We start from the raw sequence: 23315 nt of genomic DNA on the forward strand, positions 1-23315 counted from the left end.
AGTCTTGCGCTCGATATGAAATATCAGAGCGCATGCATCGACTCGACCCTCATTTTGTTAATTGTTCTCAAACTATCAAATTAACATCAAAACCATTTCATTTCTATTTCCATGAATACTATATGACAATACACTTATTTTATTGATGGATAGGTGACCTATTTTAAAGGCTCGGTGGCAGTCCACTGATCGGGGTACAAAGCCCCAGCTCGTAAACCATTCTGTTTTCCCGTCCGCCTAGTCCTTGTTCAACTGCCATAATTCTAACAGAAGTAGGTCGATTTCCCACAGGACTAGGTCTGATTACCCCATGGACTCTTTTTCAAATGAAATCTAGTTTGCTTTTTTATTCAAAATATTCAGACAGAGAGTAAATAGAGAATCTCACCCAAGTGTCTTCTGATATCAATTACATCATCACGAGTTGATAGATCTAAAGTTACAAATATCCGAGGCTTGCCGAGGATATTTTTACTTTATCAACGAGTGTTGATATATTTGATATCAGAAGACACGAGGGTGAGATTCTATTTATCATCCAAAATCACTCTTCATTAATTTTCAATGAAAAATGTACATCTCTGAACTTTTTACTGCCATTAGACTTGCAGTGCAGCGATGTCATAGCATTGTGACGTCATCAAGTACATGACGTCATAGCATTTTTGTCAGGGCATTGTACAAAATCTACTGTGAAAACGATATCTCCTAGGAGATATCGTTTGATCTCACACAAGCGATATCTCCTGTGGAACACAGTTTTGGATGATAAATGCCAGTCAATAAACTGGACCACTCGGTTCCTTTTCTCAAATAAATCCGTTTTCAGAACAGATGCCTTCTTTTCGACAATCAGACAAGAGGAAGTGTCCGTCTGCTACGTCACTGCACTTCCGGCTATGGCGGCTTATTTTTGTTCAGGAGACCAAAGTTCACGTAGGCAGCGAGATGTACCTATTCGCGCTTTCTGATTCGCATCACGGGATTTGAATATTAAGAGGACATACTTTCAATTTTGTTCCAACTATTGTCATTGAATTGTGTCTGAAATGGCCTCAGATGATAAGAATCGCTTCTCCTCTGGACAACAACATTACCTGAGAACAACGCAGTTGGTGGCGATGTTGGCACTGACGTTCCTATTGTTCGCGACACAAACCGAGTAAGTAGACCTATTATCAGCTTCCTATCTACAATCAATTATCAAAGTGTGCTAGCCGCTCTGAGCAGCCTTGGTGTCAAATAAATAGAAGCACAACTTTGTCAGTTACAGGAATCCAATTCTAAAGATTGTTTCCTTCAAAAATTACTTGGAAAATATTCATGATAACAGCATCCTAATATTTTAAAATAAAATTAAGTAGTATAGCAAAGTTTTTTGTTGAAGATATTCTCTTTTATACTTATACACTTGTTCTCTTTTATACTTATAAACATTTTAACAATTTTCTTGCCTGTCAAATTATTAATATTGCTGAAGGGGTCGTTGTCGGCACGGGTACTACAGATATGTACCCTGGGTATACAGAAATGTACCCTAGGACGATTCCATTCCCATTGTGTCGTATTCTTGATCTGAACTGTCATGTGTTGTATTAGATACATTTGATTGCTTTATGTAAGTAATGAGAATACACAGTAACAGATATTTCGCGATGCATATGAATACCAATTGCAATCAGTTAAACAGGAACAACTACACATGCGGCTTTTAGGGTCCGGGTACGTTTCTGTATTTTGACTTTGTTTAAGGTACATATCTGTATACAGAATCGCACCTGCGGTACGTATCTGTAGTACCTGTGCCGACAACAACCCCTTCAGCGTAACATTGGTGTCAGGTATTTCCACTATAGTTTATATGAATAAACTCCAGCTAAGGCCTACATCAAAGTGAGCACACCATGGTATAGTGCAAAGTCATCTAGTTATATGCTGGACAAGTATTACCACCAAACATGTGGCTATTACCTAACAAAATTCCATTTCTGTATGTTTTTCTCAACTTGCTAATTGTACCATCAATTTCTATGAACATAAATTCAGATATTCATATCTGCGAACAAATCTGTCGTTCAACTTAGAAAATGTAAATCGGATGGCCATCACATCTTACACAGGCAGTGCGTATGGGCTATTAGAGGGCTAAGCCAAATGGGTCAGTCATAACCTGGGATATTTCTTTCTAAAGAAACATCATGTCTATTTTAGTACATCACACAATTCTAGGGTTTTGCAAGGTTTTTGGCCATGTATGGATTGTACAGTATGACAAATTCTGATATTACAACATGTTATTTTCTGAACAAGTGTCACTGGCCTCTAAATCATGATTGTAAAGAAACACTAATCACTATAAGCGTGTCTCTCTATTCAACATCAGTCTTTCAGAAATGCCTTCATATTATATATCGTAGAACAAAGCCCTACTTGAACATCTGATGTACTAATGGTGGTCCGACTAATTGAAATAATCGAAGATTGGTCGCAGTGACTAAACGACCAAGCAATCTATAATGTTTTCTCATAATCGAACACAAACAATTCTTGAACACTTTTTGCATTTCCAAGATATTTTTTGTGGATTAAGCTTCTTTATTATTATTTCCCACACAACGTTTCAGGATCATTACAGTTTCCTTCATCAGTTGAACTTTTTGCACTAACAATATTTTTCACAAGGTTGGTTTTGTCAGTTACATTTCATGAGCACTACAAGCTCGTTCCAAGTCATGATTGGATTTATCGTAAAGACCCCCAAAAATTTATGTTCCTAACATACATCTCATCCTTTATTAAAGATAAGCAATTTGCAACAAAAAAAACAAACCAAAGAACTACATGCTTTTTTCTTCATTTTTTTTTGCATTAACAAAAATAACCAGGACATTTTGATAAATAACACTAACCTATTATCTTTGCTGATTGATCGGTTGTAATGAACCAATCATCAATTGTGAGATTTTAACCAATTCCCTACAATGTGATGTACACACTACTTTAAATGTAACCAAATGATGGAAACACAGGATGTCAGGTCAGTCAAGAAATGTATCCAATAAACAACAAGAATCGTCAACATTGAAACATGTCCTGCTCTAAAAACATGATGTCTATTTCATCAAGGAATATGTCACATTGTCCCACGTAAGTCATACCAATTAGTAGTACTGAATTCACTCACATATTCATTGAATCAAACTGTCTGCCTTCATGAATTCAATTCATTATTCATGGTCACTAGAATTGAATATTTGCAAATATTTTATGAAAAAAGTTTTTGAAGTGTTTTGAGTTGGTATGTTTGTCTAATTGAGATAAGCAAAATGGAATATATAAAGGCAGCGCAGTTGCAAAGACCACTTACAGCATTGTCATTAGGCCATAAGCGGCATTGTTCGCAATGTATTGATTTTATGCCTTGCAGAAAATATTTAAATGTTCAGCTTTGGCAATTACATGACATGTTTGTTTTGTATATTTCTTGATATTAACCATAAAGTATTCATGAATAAATATTTGTATTTGTTACCAAATATTCATAAAACATATCTTATTCACCCCATAGTGTATTTGTTGCAGCCCTGCTAATTAGTTAAAAACAGAGGTAACAACTCCAAAAATAAGGCTGCTTACTTTTCCATCAGGAACATGCCAGTTGGGACATGCTGATAAATGATTGCATTGTCTCCCCCTGACCTCGTGTACATGTCAAAGGCAGTTAATATCACGACTTCGATGAGTGTGCTTTCCTTCCAAAGCACCTTGCATGTCATGTACAATGCAGACACAACAATGTTATTTTATTATTCAGATTCCAGTTACACAGGTCCATGATACTAAATAAATACATTGTAATTCCAAGAGTAATTACTCCCTCTGTCCCTGAAGGAAAATATATTCCCATCCCCGCTTCATCAAAATACATACATATCAGTCATATTATCGATCCGATAATAAGTACTCAGGGCTCCAGATAAGGGCCGTATCGGCGTATGTACGGATAAAAATATGCACGATACGGTAGGAAATAATTTAGAAAACGTAGCACATACGCACCACAGCAATGGTGTATGGTCTTAGAATCATTTACAGACGTATTTGGCTGAAAGAGTGTTGTTTATTGTTTATTGACCTGTTTACACAAGAGTAGTAATGTTGTGGTGCATATATGAAACGAAACACAAGATTACTGATACGCCATTAAATTCCATTCAGTACTCAAAATGTACTCTTAAGTTTATCCAGTACTCCTATGTTGAAAAAATAAGGAGTACATATTCCTGATGTTGAAAAATTATCTGGAGCCCTGAGTACTGCAGATTTGCAAGTTGTGCAGAACATGGGCGACATTAGAAATGTGTTTCAATTTTGTAGTCTTTTGAACCAAAATTATACAAATAGTGAAAATGCTTGCATTACCATAAATCGATAAATGTTACAGAGAATGTTACAAATTATGCACCAATGTATGTGTTTATCTTTTTAAAAGTTGACAAATTGTGTCTTGAAACAAATGACAAGAAGTCGAATGAATGATCATCGGTAATTCCCCGGATTTGATCACGCTGGGGTCATTATTGTGAATCTTGCGGCCGCCAAGAACCCCGGCTCATTTTCCTCTTTTTTCACTCATACTCATTCTCATCCCAATATATTTCATTGACATAAAGTTGTTGGTGAATTACCATATCATGTTATGATAACTGGTTACAAATATTTGTATTATTTTATTAAAATACAAGTCAAAATATTTTTTTTAATTCAAATTATTTTTTAGTAGAAGCAACAAACTGATCAGACAGATGTAACATCTGTCAACAAGGATTTGATTAGCCACAGTTAGTAAGAAGACAAGCATTCTAAATTTCTTTTGAAATCTATGTTGTGATCTGGTAGCACTAAGCCAGTGAGAGCCAGCATGAAGGTAAACTAGGCTAGTGAGGTACAGTGGAATGTGACATGTTAACAGTACGCTTTTGTTGAATATTCTAATCAGAATTGTGCTTTGTTAATATTCACATATGACATACTACATAAACATTGTATGACATGTAGGGCTGTGTATTGGCAAATAAATTGTATTGCAATATATTGTGATTCTGGTACCTGCATTCTGATATGTATTGCAATATACATTGCATTGGGAACCTGAGTGTTTGACAGTGAGTGACATTGATTGTACATGCACAGGGGTGGAAATAACTTTAAAATTGCTAGTGTACTCCGGTACAGTGGCACATGTAAAGTCACTTGCCCTGATAATTTTTCCGCTAGACCGTCCGTTTCTTGTTGATTTTTTAAATAAACAACATAATTAACATTGGAAAGTCAACTGGACACCGGTACAGTGTGATATACAAATTTGCTTGCCCGACAGGAAAAGACACTGGACTCGGACGTCAATGGGTTATTTCCACCCCTGATGCAGAGCCTATTTTCTACAAACTAAATCAATAATAATGAACTTAATGGTTGAGATAACAGAAATTTCAAATTTAGGTTTGATTTTGACTTTGAGGGATTGCATTTTTTTTTATAAAATGTATGTAAAGTATGCTGTTTTGTCAATTAATTACAATGGAAAACTTCAGTGAAAGTCTGTGTAGATTTTAACTTAAAAAATAGACATAATCTCAAAACTTCACATATACAATATATATACCCAATATACCGGTTCTGGGCAAAAACATTGCAATAGGTGTTATACGTATCGTTTGGAAGGTGTATTGCGATGTACCGGTAGTTCCGTGCAGTCCTACTGACATGACCTATATACCTCTGCATTTAAGGATTCAGAGAGGTACAGAGGTATTTGAAGTCTTGTCCTATGGTATTTGAATCAAGGTACTTCCAGACATTTTTAACTTTTAACTAGGGGTGGGTATTGCAGAGAATTTTCATATTGCGATATATTGCGATGCGAAAGCTTATATTGCGATATGTATTGCAATATATTGCAAGAAGGTTTTTTTAACAATGAACTACTAATGATCAAGTTAACGCTTTATTCCCTATTCAGCTCAGGTTTAGACCGTTTGATGTGGATAACTTCCATTTATTTTTGTTTAAGCAGAGGGCTAATGTTCACGGCTAGGATTTCTGTGATTATCTATGATCATTCACTCTATGTAAACATGGTGTACAAACATTATGTTTACCCTATTTTAACTTAATTCTCTCACTAATCTATTGTAGAAACAACTCTGTGGCTTCCTGTACATATTATATATACCTCTGTAACTATTGACTGTCATTCACTTGATGAAGGGGCAAGCATTAGCCCAGAAACGTCATGTGTAAATAATAGGGGTGGGTATTGCAGAGAATTTTCATATTGCGATATATTGCGATGCGAAAGCTTATGTATTGCAATATATTGCAAGAAGGTTTTTTTAACAATAAACTACTAATGTTCAAGTTAATGCTTTATTTATAAAGCTAAAACACAACAAAATCACTATGCTTCATTAAGCTTTAATAAAAACTTTTAATCATGACAAAATAAGAATATATTTAATATTTAAATGTAATTTTCACCACGATCATTCCCACCACCATTATAACCACAGTTGCCACAATCATCAAGGTTTCCGAGTGTTACGAAGTTTTCCGAATACAAGTCAAAATACCGGTTTTCTATCAGCGTATCGCAATACTTATCGTTTTCATGTCTGAACCGGTTAATACCGGTATATCGGTTATATTGTGCAGCCCTACTTTTAACAGTGGAGCTGTGACGAGGACCCCATGACTTTCATAATGAGTTTCAAAGACTGTATTTCCATGTACTTTCAGAGCCAAGTTTTGTACCTCTCTCAAGATAATGAAGCCAGATGTAAACCAGTATGGCCAAAAACTATGCACAGAGTCCTACCAGTCCAGATGTGGCTGGTTTACATTCAAGATGTGCACATATTACGAGTATGTATTTGGACTGGTGAAGTTTTGACTGTCCTGCTTACCTTTTTCTTCTGGTGGGAACAACCCATGAAGGTCTGAGTTAGAATTGATCTTCAGTAACCCAAGCTTGTCGTAAGAGGCGACTAACGGGATCATGTGGTCAGGCTCGCTGACTTGGTTGACACATGTCGTCATATCCCAATTGTGTAGATGGATGCTTATGCTGTTGATCACTGGATTGTCTGGTCCAGACCTGATTATTTACAGACCGCCGCCACATAGCTGCAATATTGCTGAGTGCAGCGTAAAACTAAACTCACTCACTCAGGTGGGAACAGCTGACTGTTTGATGGTTATTTTTATGCTTCTTTTTTCTCTCTCAGAGAATTTTTTTATGTTTTGGAAGTCTTACACCACTGCCAGGCCTCGTCAATGAAAATGGAGATGTGGCATCATGGATACCCATGGTTGTATCAAAACTGGAACAACACCTCAGCATTCGTTTAACCATTGCATCATCTATACAGAGTTACATTCAAATTATTCAAAAGCAAATTTGTCATGCTCATTGTAACATAACAAGATGATGCTTGTTTTGGTATGTTATATATGCTTGGTAAGGATTTTATTTATTTATTTTTCTTAAAGAAGGGACAGATCTAATTACCACATGATTGACCATTTAGAGTCTCAGTGTACAATCAGACCTTTGGTCTGACAACTTCAGACCTGTCCTACTTTTATCAAAGTGATAGATATGTGTAAGGTCATCCTCTTTTTAAATGTCACACAGACTGATGAACCCTCGAGTTATCAGTTGCATGTCTTTAACCCATGTGATTCTGATAAATGTTTAAATCTTCATGATATTTAACACTCGTTCACCAAAAGCAATCTGCCCCAAGTTAATGGCCTACCTCATTTGAGTGGATGTATGTGATTTTACCTTATCCTGACTTGCTCTTGGGTAGGATAACTGATATTTTTATTTAAAGAAATATGTGATCATTCAAGCAAGTGTGTCAAAAATCACTATATTGACTTATTTTCCCATTCAGGAAGATCCCATGCACAAAGGAGCGGAATGACACAAAGGCCAAGTTCAAGATTGTGACAGAGTGTTGTAAAGGCTACATGTATGATGCAAACAACATAACATGCATCCGTAAGTAGCAAATCTTAAAGATCATCAGCAGCATCAGCATCAGCATCAGCATCATCATCATCATCATCATCATCATCAAATCATGGTCTACATTGATCGTTTACACATGACAATCCAAATTTTTTGTTCAGGCAATGAGGAATCACTTATTTGGTGCTGACAGACTGTGTATTATTGAATATTCTGAACATTCATGAACTTAAAAAATGTTCTGTTGTATTCTTTCGGTGTTGAAAAGCTTGATATGCTCATGAAGCATGTTTAATTTACTGTGCACAGTATTGGTGATGGAATGTATTTTCGGAGGTAGGGGAACCAGCTAGTGTTGTTTTCTAAAACTGTAAACTGTGTAATCTGCCATGCATTGAAAAAAAACTTCAGGCACTGAAAACATGACTTTCCACAAAGCAAAACAGACATTGGGCCCAAAAGAAATCAGTTACAGAATATTGGTATGGGGCTATTTTGTCAAAGAAAAATACACAAATGCTTTAGATTTATTATATAATGTAAGATATTTAAATGATAAATTACAATTAAGAATGAGGCATTGTTTATTTCATGATGAAGCATAGTTTTCTCATGGAGATTTGAACAATATCGCTGACTTTGGAATGATACAACATTCCCTGATTCAGTCAGTACTCCCAAAGAACTATGTGCAGTTAGAATGCAGGGTTTCATTTAACATAATCATGCTTTCAGTGAAAAGACAATCATTCATTTCATCTCCATGATTCATTTGGATGCTGAATGAGTAGTTTTTGTCAAGGGGAGGTAATTCAGAATGTTAACATGGGTCATCTCCCTTTGTTCAAGGCTACATACTATCATGTTAAATATGTTCTGTATTGGCTGACATTCCAGGGAATGAGACGGAGGATGGCTCTGCAGGTGTTACAGTTAACACAAATAATGATCAAATCAATGTAACTGAAGGTAGTATAATTGTTGTAAACAGTCATTTCACTCTGTGGGCTTTTTTCTATTTTAGTTTGCATGCATTGGTATTTGCTGCTGTTTTTGTCGTCAAATGAATCACACGGCTGATAAAGGCACTCAAAAGAAATTTCATGCATGTTGATTTAAATGTATTTGTTGGTAGGCAAGACCAATCTCTGACGCTATTCCAGTGTTAGGAATGATCAGATGCCTAGTGTGCAAGAAGAAACTTAAAAAATCAATCTTTTCAAAATTGTGTTTCAAGTCAGTATTCCTATTTTGGACCTTTTTGGCACATATCATTAAACATTTATTAGTTTACTTTAGGAATATATGGCTTTGTGTTTTGTTTGACAACAAAGACTTACTCTTACATGTCTAATAATTTCTTATTATTGACTGCAGAAAGGTCTGTGTATTGTCAATTTTTCACATAATTTGTCGTATTTATGTGGATATTTCTCACTGTTGAAGTTCGAAAATTACGTCATTTGGAAGTTTGTCTTCTTTACATTCTGGTAATCAAGGTTGCGCTGCAGTTTGCTGTGAGATCAGTTCCTTTGTCATGTCTCAAACCTATGATCATTGGTTTTAATCGCTGATTTGGTGCAGTATTTGTCAGTACCTTACATCTGCTTCAGGCTTTATCAAGTGTTACACTTGGGACATTCGTTCCACTTCAAACTGATATAATATAACTGATATACCTTTCAAAGCAGGATTAAACTGAAGTCAATTCTTCGCTCTCCACATCCTTACCAAATATGTTTCGCTTTACTATTCTTAACACATGCTTTTGAAAAACAGCTAAGTTTTCTGACATTTTACCAAATTTGACCATTTAAGTTTTTCTTTCTACAGTTCCTTACATCTGATTCCATCCAATAACTTTAAATCCCTCTACTTAAGTTTGTTTTATGTTTTAAATAAATAATACTTGTAGACACGTTCTAATGCTACATGCCGACATGGGTGGTGGGGTAGCGTAGTGGTTAAAGCGTTCGCTCGTCACGTTGAAGATCCGGGTTTGATTCCCCACATGGGTACAATGTGTGAAGCCCATTTCTGGGTCCCTGCTGTGATATAGCTGGAATATTGCTAAAAGCGGCATAAAACCAAACTCACTCACTCACTCACTCATTACATGCAGAAATCCATTGTACATGGACATGCAGTATCACATATGTATGAATAACTGGGGACCTGTCTCTTGAACGTGTCACACCATACGCGTCTACTGAACAGTATCAAATAAATTTTTCGTACTATTTCTTAATAATTCCATCATTGATTCTCCTCATTGTACCACCCAGTAGCCTATTCACAAGTAACCGATATTTTCTTTTCCTTTCATCAAACAGCTGATGAGCTTACAACAAAAGGTATGTTCCACCACATTAGTGGTAGTGCATGGCTGTTTCTGTTGTAAGTTCCCTTATTGCCATATTTCTAAACATTTGTTGAGATGGCAAGTATGTATAAATTGTGTGATTGAGGTAACTGAGTTCATATGGAGTACAGTTTATACTCATCTGTGTGTATTTTTCCTTTTTAACATTTTTAAAAATATGAATTTGGTAATAATTTTGTTCCCTTGTTTTACTCTTTACAACTAATTCCTGTCCTGAATGTTGCCTCATAGTAATCACTCCTTTTTTTTTTAATTCATCTTTTTTGGGTACAAAATCATGACATCAAATAGCAACACAATATACAACCATAGTATAACGATCTATGCATATGTCAAATTGACAAGCATATTATAACGGATGACACTGTAAGAAAATAACTCAGTTCTAATTTAACATCAATCCAACAATATATGGCAATCAGACCAGAATCCAACAAGTTTGGTAAAATTACAAGAAGAGATGGCATGTGTTCTCTCAATATTGTAAATTTTACTTATTTCCTTTCTGATCTTGTGTACATGTATATAATCATATTTTAAATAGAGTAAATTTGACAACTGTTATCAGGAGATTAAGAACATTGTTCCTCCTTAGCGTATGAGCCAGTGGATGAGTATAAATTTGATGACCTGTGTATTCAATTTGACTGATGGTGTGTCATCGTACCCTGGTGCTCATACTGTCACTCACTTGTTTGCTTGGCCTATGTAAAGGCTGTGGAGTATCTTGAATATTGTTGACTGGTATTGAACAACATTCCCTTTTTATATGTTGATCACAGTAATGGTCCACATGCGTTTGTTAGTCTCAGCAATAGTGTTGGGAATTGGTTAAAATCTCATAATTGATGATTGGTTCATTACTACCGATCAATCATCGAAAATAATTGGTTAGCATCATTTATGAAATTTGTTAATGCACATAAAAATAAGGTAAAAAACAAGTAGTTCTTTTGGGTTTTGGCAAAATTTCACATCTTTAAAGGATGACTAGTATGTTAGTAACATAAATTTCTTGGAATCTTTAACATAAATTCAATCGTGACTTGAAACGAGCTTGTAGTGCTTACGAAATGTAACAGACGAAACCAACCATGTGAAAAATATTGTTAATGAAAACAAGTGTTCCAGAATTGTTTGTGTTCGATTATGAGAAATTGTGATCGATTGCTTGGTCGTTTAATCACTACGACCAATCTTCGATTATTTCAATTAATCGGACCACCACTACTCAGCAATGAATAAAATGTGTAGCTTTATTTGAATTGCCCATCTTTTAGTTTTAGGGCATACTGTGCGAAATAGGAAGACATTTTGTTTTAGTTGGAAAAGTCAGCTTATACACTCTGATGTTTCTGGTCATGATCTAAAATGAGGTTCAAAATTGTTGTAAATTTATTTTTAACACCTTTCTCCATGCTTTTCATCTTAGTGCAGACTGCGTGCACTGGGGACAGTTGTTCTCAGAAACTACTGATTTCAAGCACACTAGCACTTGTCTCTTCTGAAGGCTTCATATCACTCTTTTTAATATAGCTGACATTTACTTACATATTATTTGATTCTGATTATATTTAATGATTATATTGTCAGTACAAGACACTTGATATGGATGTGCGACTTCTTTTTTATTTACACGCAACGTTTCTGGGCTAATGCCAGTAAAGGGTTTACAGTGATGGGAATAGGCGATTGGGGTGTACAGCATGTTTAGGTAAAGACCATTGTTTGAAATTAGTTTGATGCACCAGGCATTTGGAAGGAAGACACCCTGGTCCCTATTCAGCTCAGGTTTAGACCGTTTGATGTGGATAACTTCCATTTATTTTTGTTTAAGCAGAGAGCTAATGTTCACGGCTAGGATTTCTATGATCATCTGTGATCATTCAATCTATGTAAACATGTTGTACAAACATTATGTTTACCCTATTTTAACTTAATTCTCTCACTAATCTGTTGTAAAAACAACTCTGTGGCTTCCTGTACATATTATATATACCTCTGTAACTATTGACTGTCATTCACTGATGAAGGGGCAAGCATTAGCCCAGAAACGTCATGTGTAAATAATAGGGGTGGGTATTGCAGAGAATTTTCATATTGTGATATATTGCGATGCGAAAGCTTATATTGCGATATGTATTGCAATATATTGCAAGAAGGTTTTTTTAACAATAAACTACTAATGATCAAGTTAACGCTTTATTTATAAAACACAACAAAATCACTATGCTTCATTAAGCTTTAATAAAAACTTTTAATCATGACAAAATAAGAATATAGATAATATTTAAATGTAATTTCACCACGATCATTCCCATCACCATTACCACAATTGCCACAATCATCAAGGTTTCCGAGTTTTACGAAGTTTTCCGAATACAAGTCCAGAGAGCTGAAGGTTGCGGGTTTGATCCCCAACCGCGTCATACCAAAAGATGTTAAAATATGGTACTTGTTGGTCCCTGCCTGGCGTTCGGCATTAATGTGTACATCAAGGACTGGTCGGCTCGGAGTCAGTATACTGTGTCTGAGTGGGATATTCATGCTTCACTGCGGCGTGGTATCTCAGTGGGCTAGCACTATAAAACCAGCTTAAGTCTGGGCTAGTACAAGCAGCCGCACATCACATACACACGCATGCACGTCATCATATGAGCGAAATATTCTCAAGCACGACGATAAACCCAATTTCACCTCACCCCACCTGAAGCGGTTAATACCGGTAAGCCGGTTATATTGTGCAGCCCTAGTAAATAATAAAGAAGGTTCACATCCATATCAAGTAGAGCTGTAATGAATACACGAATATGATAATTATCACAAATATTAGAGTAGCGAATCACGAATAATTATTCACGAATACAATATTGTAGTTAAAGTGATTGATTGATATGGAATTATGTTGACAGTGTTAATTTGTCACAGGTAACCAGTCATCTCCGGTATAATAGTTATTGTTGACAGTACCATGTGCTGCCTAATAAATAATAAAGAAGTTTCACATCCATATCAAGTGTGTTGTATTACCCTACCAACTTCTAAATGCCTCACAATCAAACATCTGATTATATTGTTGCTGGGACGGATTACGAATTGGGGTAGCCTAGTGGTTCACTAAAGCTTTGGCTCGTCACGCTGAAGACCAGGGTTTGATTCCCCACTTGGGTACAATGTGTGAAGTCCATTTTCTGGTGTCCCCCATCGTGATATTGCTGGAATATTGCTAAAAGCGGCGTAAAACCATACTCAGCTACTCCAATGTGACACAAGGCAGGGATATTGATAAAGCTGTTTTCTTGTTATTCATAAGTCATGTTTGAATATCAACGCCACATAGGCTCTCCTGTTACTGTTGTACCATTCATTATTACCTGCAGCGACACTATAGTTGTTTTTATTTCCCTCCCAAACAGCTGACGAAGTTACAACGAAAGGTATTGACCAATGCTTGTCTTACATGGTGTTGTGCATGACCACGTTGGTTACCATGAATTCTTTTACTAGTTTCCCGTTACCTTGGTTACATTATTAGTTTTGATGGATATTGCCTTCTGTTATCCCATGCATGGAGAATACCACACTTCCCTTGCTGAGTTAATATCTCTTCAAGTTTCATTTGTGTTTAAACCTGCTTGTTAGTGATTGCCGGTATACTGTACTAACACGTGCCCATATGTTGGTGTAACATATGTAACGCTGTAACACTGTGAACATTATTTTGATGTGGGTGATTTTCTCGCTTTCAACATGTCTGGGGTGATTTTATTGCCATTTTCTAGAAATTAGATAGACTACTAGCAGTGACATGTTCCATACTACTAATATGCTTTTATTGTTGTAAATTTACTTAACAAAAGGCTAACCTTTTCTTTTTAGTGTGTTACCTGGTAAAAATCAATAACAGATATGAGCCGTGATTTTGGCAGCATTAAATGAATGATCTGTATCTTTGCTTGATTTGAAATATTGCAATTGCATAGATGGAGAAACCATTTTGAAAATCTGATATTGGTTTTCAGACAAATTTGGTTGACCTTTCCCCACTGAATATGGTCTTACAGTTATTACAATACGTACAAATTACAGTTTGATATGCTGGTTCAATATCCAAAAGTGAACATGTTATAATTTTTATCAGTCTTTAAACAGATCATTCAGGGGGATTTTGCGATCTAGGTGATGAAAAGGTTTGCCTGGTTGTTCAGGTTGCAGGTCACTCTGACACGGCGGACAGGTCACTCTGACACGGCGGACAGTTCACTTCTGACATTTTAACCCTATTTACTATATTCCCTCACTGAGCCTGTTCCTGACAGGCTTTACACTCCGTCACTTGGCATCACGCCACTGCCACAAGCTAGCTACTATGTCATACAACGACCCTTTTCTGTTTGTAAACAAGGCTGGATGCACTGAATCGGTATCACAGCGTGCAAGTATCATTCAGTTTGATTATCAGATCATTTTGAAAAATTTGATAAATTGTAGATATTGTTATTTGTATTGAGGATTATTTGAATATGTCCTTATATATGTATAAGGTATGGCTTAGTGAAAACATTTGCTCATTGTGCTTGAGGCAGAGGTTTTATTCTCTACATGGTTATAATAAGTAAGTGCATTTCACTGTTAAAAGTGGCATTTAACCGTACTTCCTACATCAGCAATGCTGAGAGTGGCCATATTGTTTGTCCTAATGAATTGAATTTTGATACAAGGATTTAACATAAATGATATTTTCCAAACATTTAATTTGTATTTTAAGTATTGGAATTTTTCGTTTTAAATGTATAGTATTGGTGAAATTGAACTTGATGGGCACTACTCAAAATAGTTTCAGACTGTCATGATTCTGTCATATTTCAAAAACCAATGTTTATAACGAACACACTTATGACAAGGCGATGGATATAGGGAACTGTTTATAGGTCCCAGTCGAGTTCTCTATATTGTAGTCAAAATGCGTGTAACAATCAGCAGTTACAATGAACTAAAACTTATGGTCTTTTGAGCTTGTTATAACCATTGTTTATTATAATACAGTTTACCTGTCATGGCATGAGAGATTGATAACAGTGATAGGAAAGAATTGGGTGGTCTGTAACGTCTGAGTAGAGTAGATGATGGGAGACGGGCCAGTCGTTCATGTCTTGCTGGCTTGTGGCAGAGGATGTCTACAGGGAACTATGGGTAGTGTTACCCTGAAAGTCCGGACACATTCACGTTGTCATAGTTGCATGGGTTTCAGTATTGTGGTTGATTTGGTGAAGATTTTATATTTTGTTGTTGTGTACAGGGATTGGGATAGAGAATTTTGACAATGGGCCATTTTGAGGATTATTAGCCATATTCTGAATTTAGAATGGGCCACTGCCCTTGTATCAATAGTAAACTTCAAAATTTTAATGGGCCATATTTTATTCTAATGTGCAAAATGGCCCATGTGCCTTTCCCAATTCCTGAGTGTAAATCATCTATAATTAGTGGAACAAAGTAGGTCAAATAGTTGTTTAAAAAAATATATTTATTTATTTTATTTTTAAATCATCATTAGTTGAACATTGTAGGTGCACTTAGTATTTTATGATTTAACAAGGCAGACCTCATATCATTATGGTAATGTGAGCTGGTTTATTTCATATTCTGTTTTAATGAACCTTATCAATGTATAGAATGTAACCAACTCAGAAACAGTTATTTATCAACATTCTTATTTAGGCCTACTAAGAGCACAATCAAAGCCATGATCACAGCATGGTACACTCAATACGGCGTTATACGGAAATAGTTCTTTAAGAATGTTGCTTCTTCATTAGAGCAAGGGCAGCTAGGTATTGTGTCTTTGTGTTGGAACCATTGGTTTCAGAACTGCCTGTGTCTGTTTCAGGGGATCCGGCATCAGCAAAGAATATTCAAGACCCAGATGATGATGACGGAATTAACATTTCCCATGGTGCATTTGCTGCCATTGCCAGCGCATGTCTGTTCATCATTTGTGTGACAGTTGTCATTGTCATCCATGTCAGGAAGAAGTAAGTATATCAAGAGTTAGTCTCATTCACAGTCTCACTGTTACCTCTCTGTGGGAGCAGCTCACAACCCTTCACTTCACGTGAACACTCTCCTCTGCCAATCAGTGTCAAGCGAACTAATTTCCCTGAAACGAGCATAAACTGACAGTTCTGAATGGAATTAAAAAAAGTACCTCACTATTCATTACGCGAGGGTGCCATTTTCCATAGTGATCTTACCGCGAAGTTAATATCACCCATACCGTAACATAGTCTTAGACAGTGGTAACTCTAAGACTGCTTTGTACAATGACACTGAGACCTTCATTGGATATGTGGGCCTTGCGCAGTGGGCGAGATCTAACGGAACCATTTTCTGGCCATGGTACGGTACTAGTAGTCTTACAAATTTAATTTCTTAACACATTTCTTGCCCTTTATAAATGGATCTTTGCTAACATAGTTAATCTGTAACAGAATGATATGAAAAAATCATGTTTTGTTTAATTTTAGTGATATTTTCAGTGATCAGTAAGAAGTTGCTGCCAGTATGTTTTGTTTCCTCTGAAACCTGCGTGTAACTTGTTCCCTACAGATACTATGTGCTGAATGTAACACAGGAGGAGATAAGAAAGTCTGTAGCGTAGGGTCTGACCCCTTCCTTGATATTCATTTACATACCCATGTGTAAGTATACTGCCAGCAGCTCTTTGTTCAACTGCAGCATGGGCAAACATTCATCCGTTCAGCTGCAGCAGGCTTTCTTGCTTATTCATTCTTATGCAGAACTTGATGAATGCATTTTTTGGAACATTCAGTGTTTGTTAATTGGATTTGGGTTTTTGATATATACTGAGGGAAAAAAATAAGTTATCACATGAAAGCACAAGCGTTCCTATATTTTCTTCCAGGTTTCTTCACAAGCGTTGTATTGCATAGCTTGAGAAGAAACCTGGAAGCAAATAAAAAAACACTTGTGGTTTCATGTGATCCCTTATTTTTTTCCCTCAGTATATTTAAATGGGTTGTTGATCATGTTGATATAGAGATTTTATCTTTTCAAGAATATCGCAGGTGATTTGTTTTACTTATTTCAGTAGATCTTAGAGTTTGTTGCTCTTCCTGCTTGATGTAGACTACAAATGCTTTAATATATTTATATTTACTGTCAGGTTTTCTTGTTGCAAAACTGAAGTATTGAGGACTGGTTTAGAAACAAACTTGCCATCAAATGTGATGTAAAGTATGAAAACCTCTTAGATCTTGACTGACAATGTAAGTCCAGAGAATGAGGACTTTGGTCAGGTCTTTGGATGCATATAAAAAGAATGTATAAAGTGTTGTCAACATAGATAAATCTGGTCAGGGTGAGGGAATTCTATTGATATGCAACATCTTGATTAACTTTCAACGTACTATATGATAATCATAATAATTAAGGCCCTGTAGAAACAATAGGATGAATATACAGACAGACTTTATGGATGAACAACTTCTGTATTCAGGTGATGCGATATTTCGATGCAGATTCTTGATCGTTGTCAAGCAAATTGTCTTGCGGGTTTTTTCATTCTGTTCTTTGTCATCCCTGCCCTTATCCTTATCACCCTTGCCCCGTCCTTGTGCTTGCTTGACAACGATACAAGAATATGTATCGAAATGTCGCAACACCTGAATATAGTTGTTCATCCATAAAGTTTGTCTGTATATTCATCCTATTGTTTCTACTCAAAGAAGTTAATGGGATGAAGACACTAATGGTAAATCATATACAATTAAAACCACTGGATTGTCACTTGCCCACAGAATTATGTACTGGTCTCAGGCAAGTAGACTGGTGTGACTTTTGGTGACCGGACAAAATCCACCCAAAATCCACCCCAAAATTGCCACCCCGGACAAAATCCACCTCTTCTTAACAAAAAAATGGACAAAATCCACCCTTCTCAAATTGCTATTGTTAAAAGTTTTAGTGTGTCCTGATCTTTGATCAAGTTCCTTTTCTCAAGCATTGTTTTGATAGCATTTACGTTTTCCTAATTGGCTGTTGTTCCTAGATGTTGTTTCAAACATTAAATGTTTCTCCATTTGTCACATTTTGATCACTACTTAATCCTCTTTCATGTATCATTAAGTAGTCTCACACTTTGATCAGTACGTAATCATTCAATTATGAATGACTGATATGAATAAAATTCATCTGTGACTAAACATGTCATTAGTTTGTTTTATTCTTAGGGTGGATTTTGTCCGGGGTGGATTTTGTCCAGGTGGATTTTGTCCTAGGTTGCAATTTTGGGGTGGATTTTGTCCGGGTGGATTTTGTCCTGGATTCGTGACTTTTGCACAGAGAAGCTCCAGAACATGAAGACAGAAAACAAAACAAAGAAACGAACGAACTAACAGTCTTTATTCCCTCAGTCTGCTCCAATTTTGACTTCCCTTCAAAGTTCCTCTACATGCTTTGAGCTAACAGTGATGTAAACCATTCTCACTGACCAGCACTGATCAGTTAATTTCCTGCTTGCTCATGTGAAGTCTGCCACGTCAATTGTTTGATAAAGATGTTAGAATCTACCCACAAATGATTCCTCAGTTGTCATCACTTGGTTGATGTAGGTGTCAGGATCTACATTGAAATGTCATCTCATTAGTCATCACTTGCTTGATAAAGTACTTGAGTTTAGAAACATGATGTGTAAATTGTCATCACTTGCTTAATAAAGTTTACACAGAAATGAGGAGGAAATTGTCATCACTTGCATGATAAAGTACTTGAATTTACACAGAAATGAGGCGGAAATTGTCATCACTTGCTTGATAAAGGTGTTTGAATCTATACTGAAATGTCGTCTCAATTGCTTGATAAAATTACTATAATTTACACAGAAATGAGATGTAAATTGTCATCACTTGCTTGATAAATGCACTATAATTTACACAGAAATGAGGTGTAGATTGTCATTACTTGCTTGATAAAAGTATTATAATTTACACAGAAATGAGGTGTAAATTGTCATCACTTGCTTGATAAAATTGCGAGAATTTATACAGAAATGAGGCGTAAATTGTCATCACTTGCTTGATAAATGCACTATAATTTACACAGAAATGAGGTGTAGATTGTCATCACTAGCTTGATAAATGCACTATAATTTACACAGAAATGAGGTGTAGATTGTCATCACTTGCTTGATAAAAGTATTAGAATTTACACAGAAATGAGGTGTAAATTGTCATCACTTGCTTGATAAAATTACTATAATATACAGAGAAATGAGGCGTAAATTGTCATCACTTGATTGATAAATGCACCAGCTAAACTGTTAATTCTAATATGTTCAATGCACTTGTATGAAACCATGCAGCCTGAATACAATTGTCCTGCAATATGTGTGTAGATATATCAATGTGAAGTCCTACTTTGGAGTTGTGTCCCTTAGCTGTACCAGAACCTGTTGGTTATGGAAGCACAAGTGAAGAAGTGGTCTGGATTGTCTAAAGTCACTTGCAGAGTTGCCTCCCTTAATTTACCAGGATTATATGTCCGAATAGCAGATTATTCACTTTGGTCTTTTGGCACCCTGCTTTTTCATGCTAGTTGCTCCTAGATGGTAAATGTCTAAAATAAACTTGCCTTGCTTTGGCCTCATCCTATGTGCTATGATTTAACTGAAATTCTGTTCAGTAAAGCTCTACAATGGCCTACATTTATTTAATCAGTCAAATGAAAGATATGAAGACGAAAAGCAAATTGCATTGTCGCAAGGTAAAACAGACACAGTTTATGTCAGGTTTTAGGGTAACAATCAATTTCCCATGTTAGGATATGCTGAACTGATCGTGTGAGTGAATTATTTGTATGTCTGTATATTTATCTCAGAGCGTCAGTTGTATTACTTAAGTTTGGGGGTCAGTTCAGGGATTGGGCTCACTGCAATACTTCATTTGGTCTGTTTTTCTGCAAAAGTCTCTCGTGTTTCATTCACCCTGATTGTTTTACTAGACTAGTCAGGACCATACCAGTGCTCAAGGTTGTCACAAAAGTAGAAGACGTCTTAACACCTTCATGACTTTGGGTGTTCACATGTCACTGGAATGCTTTGAAATACTAAAATATTGTCGAAAGTTGAATTAATCCATAGTCACTGACTCGATCTGGAGAGTAATGATAAATCAACATTGTTTTCTCAATGATAGTACTTTATTGCTTTCATTCAGTAGGAATTGAAATGTTGTCAACAGTATTCACAACCATTCATATTTCCAGTAGTCACTATTATGTTCATGTTCCTCGACCTTGAAATTTGAGAATTTTGAAAAGCAGTTCAGTGATGGTTTGATTTTGTTAATCTGTTCAAGTAGAATGTACTAATATTTTCATATTGAAATAGAAAACCCAAAACAAATACTTTATTTCAGCGTCCCGTGATTATCAAGCTTCAAAGTTGGTTAAATAGTTTTGCAATGAGTTGGGAACTGTCACAATAGCGAAATAGCCCCAATAATCTTGTCTGCCATCTTCCATGAGGCCTGTCGGACAAGAGATTGTTGTTGCTAATCTGTTTCTGTTTAACATGCATGTTTGTTAAAGTTTGGCAAGCTCTAATATATTATGCTGTCAGATTTCATAAGACTTTTCATGAAGATGTAAAGATTTTAGGAATTTTCTGTACAGTTATCCTGAGTTAGAAGATCCCCATTAGAATTAGTCTTCAGGAACCTATGCTTGTCGTAAGAGGCGACTAACGGGATTGGTTAGTCAGATTCGCTGACTTGGTTGACACATCTTATTCTTATCCCAACTGCATAGATCGATGCTCTTGCTGCTGATCACTGGATTGTCTGGTCCAGACTCGATTATTTACATATATATATATACAACAAGCTGGAATATTGCTTAGTACAGTGTTAAAAAAACAGAAAAATAAGCTTCAAGCTTTCATCCTACATTAAGAAAATGCTGTGATATTACTGAAATACTGTTAAACCAAGCTTCCTGACCTCTAATGTTGGGAATTGGTTTAAAAAATTGATGATTGATTCATTACAACCATCAATCTCTAATGTTGGGAATTGGTTTAAAAGACCATAATTGATGCACAATTGATTGTCCCCATATGATATTGCTGGAATATTGCTAAAAGCCAAACAAAAACTAAAGGCACTCAGTCAGTCAATCATCGAAAATAATTGGTTAGCGTCATTTATCAAATCTTCCTGACTGTGTGTGTTAATGCACAAAAAATCTAGAAAAAACATGTAGTTCTTTGGGGCTTTTTTGTACATTGCACAGAATTCAATCATGACGTGGAACAAACTTGTAGTGCTTATGAAATGTAACAGACGAAACCAACCTTGTGAAAAATATTGTTAGAGCAAACAAGTGGTCCAAAATTGTGTGTTCGATTATGAGAAAACATGATCGATTGCTTTGTCGTTTAGTCATTGCGACCAATCTTCGATTATTTCAATTAATTGGACAACCACTACCTCGCTCCTCACAGAAAGTTATCCATAATCCAGATGGTAACTGTCTGAATGCTGTTTTCCAGGCAACTGAAGGAAGAGAAGGCGAGGGAGGAGGCCAAGTCCCCCCTGGAGCTGGAGAAGATGGTGCAGGCCTAACTTGAGAGGCAAGGAAGAGGTGAGGTCTGAAGCTGACGGAGGAAATCGTGAATGTCCTGATGGTGGTGGCAGAGACTTGACAAGGATGCTTGTATATTGGGCAATGGAATTTGGAATTGGTATTTTCAGTGTCTTGTGCTTGTGTGATTCCATGGATCTAGTCGCCAGGAAATCATTCTTCAGGGATTGTGGTTTATTGTGGCCATCTACATGACATCTACAGGATGCCAGACAGGTGTGGAGTCACCACAACAGATCATACTGGAAATTTCTTTTTACGAAATTTCAAATTGATTATTTGTCTGTTGGAATATATTGTCCTTTTTGTGTCTATATGGGGAGGCTACAAATATTTTTGCTCATGTGTATTTCCAGTTTTCTTGAACATGTTCAATCTTCAGATATGAGAATAGTCCTAAAATTCAGGCTCTTATATTTGTAGTCTTGAAATGGTTACAAATTTTCAAGGTAATTCCATACACACTTGCATGAGAGTGGAAACTTGTATTGAACTGGAGAATACTCATGAACAGGTGCTTGTTGCAGCACCATAGATGCAGTGTCTCTGCACCCAGGTGCTTGTTGCAGCACTGTAGATGCAGTGTCTCTGCACCCAGGTGCTTGTTGCAGCACTGTAGATGCAGTGTCTCTGCACCCAGGTGCTTGTTGCAGCACTGTAGATGCAGTGTCTCTGCACCCAGGTGCTTGTTGCAGCACTGTAGATGCAGTGTCTCTGCACCCAGGTGCTTGTTGCAGCACCGTAGATGCACTGTGCTTGTTGCAGCACCTGCAGATGCAGTGTCTCTGCATGCATAGATGCAGTGTCTCTGCACCCAGGTGCTTGTTGCAGCACTGTAGATGCAGTGTCTGACTGCACCCAGGTGCTTGTTGCAGCACTGTAGATGCAGTGTCTCTGCACCCAGGTGCTTGTTGCAGCACTGTAGATGCAGTGTCTGACTGCGCCCAGGTGCTTGTTGCAGCAGGTGTCTGTAGATGCAGTGTCTCGGCGCCCAATGTCTATAGCTTGTCATGTGTGTTAACTGTACATATTATTTATGAAGGAGCACATTCCATAGACACAGTGCAATGTCCTTTTTTGTCAGGTATCTTTTACCTGTTTTTTTTCATCAGATTTTTTTTCAGATTTCTTTCTTTCCTTTATACTTAACAGGGGTCTGTTGAAGTAATAGTAGCAATTAGTTTGCTATTATTTACTATGACAGTTTCAGTCTATTTAGTTAGAAAACACAAA

At 36.5% G+C, this 23315-nt stretch overlaps 1 protein-coding gene across 11 annotated transcripts; it reads left to right on the forward strand.

The window, feature by feature from the left end:
• Positions 1-871: 871 nt before the first annotated feature.
• LOC124256646 lies at positions 872-23220 on the forward strand. 11 transcript variants are annotated; one of them, XR_006893021.1, is made up of 10 exons: positions 872-1162; positions 6799-6924; positions 7962-8068; positions 8936-9007; positions 10372-10392; positions 13838-13858; positions 16312-16456; positions 17031-17122; positions 21991-22806; positions 22945-23220. XR_006893021.1 is itself a non-coding variant. In XM_046690622.1 (8 exons), the coding sequence occupies exons 1-8, from the start codon at positions 1050-1052 to the stop codon at positions 22061-22063; spliced, it is 678 nt and encodes a 225-aa protein (XP_046546578.1). In that variant the 5' UTR covers positions 875-1049; the 3' UTR covers positions 22064-22827. The 11 variants fall into 11 exon arrangements, 1 of the variants encoding a protein (XP_046546578.1); XR_006893016.1 differs by lacking the exon at positions 17031-17122 and having other exon boundaries at positions 875-1162; XR_006893017.1 differs by lacking the exon at positions 17031-17122 and having other exon boundaries at positions 875-1162; positions 21991-22638; positions 22987-23220.
• The last annotated feature ends 95 nt before the right edge of the window (positions 23221-23315 follow it).

Source organism: Haliotis rubra, unplaced genomic scaffold (genome assembly GCF_003918875.1).
Source record: "Haliotis rubra isolate DU_JTF1 unplaced genomic scaffold, ASM391887v1 Scf633, whole genome shotgun sequence".
NCBI classification, from domain to species: domain Eukaryota; kingdom Metazoa; phylum Mollusca; class Gastropoda; order Lepetellida; family Haliotidae; genus Haliotis; species Haliotis rubra.

Excerpts from the sequence above, each read along its gene's own strand:
- LOC124256646 (XM_046690622.1), top strand. The coding sequence starts at position 1,050 with ATGGCCTCAGATGATAAGAATCGCTTCTCCTCTGGACAACAACATTAC. Across the intron at positions 6,925-7,961 it reads AAGATGTGCACATATTACGA|GAAGATCCCATGCACAAAGG; the intron begins GTATGTATTTGG and ends TTTCCCATTCAG. Across the intron at positions 9,008-10,371 it reads TCAAATCAATGTAACTGAAG|CTGATGAGCTTACAACAAAA; the intron begins GTAGTATAATTG and ends TTCATCAAACAG.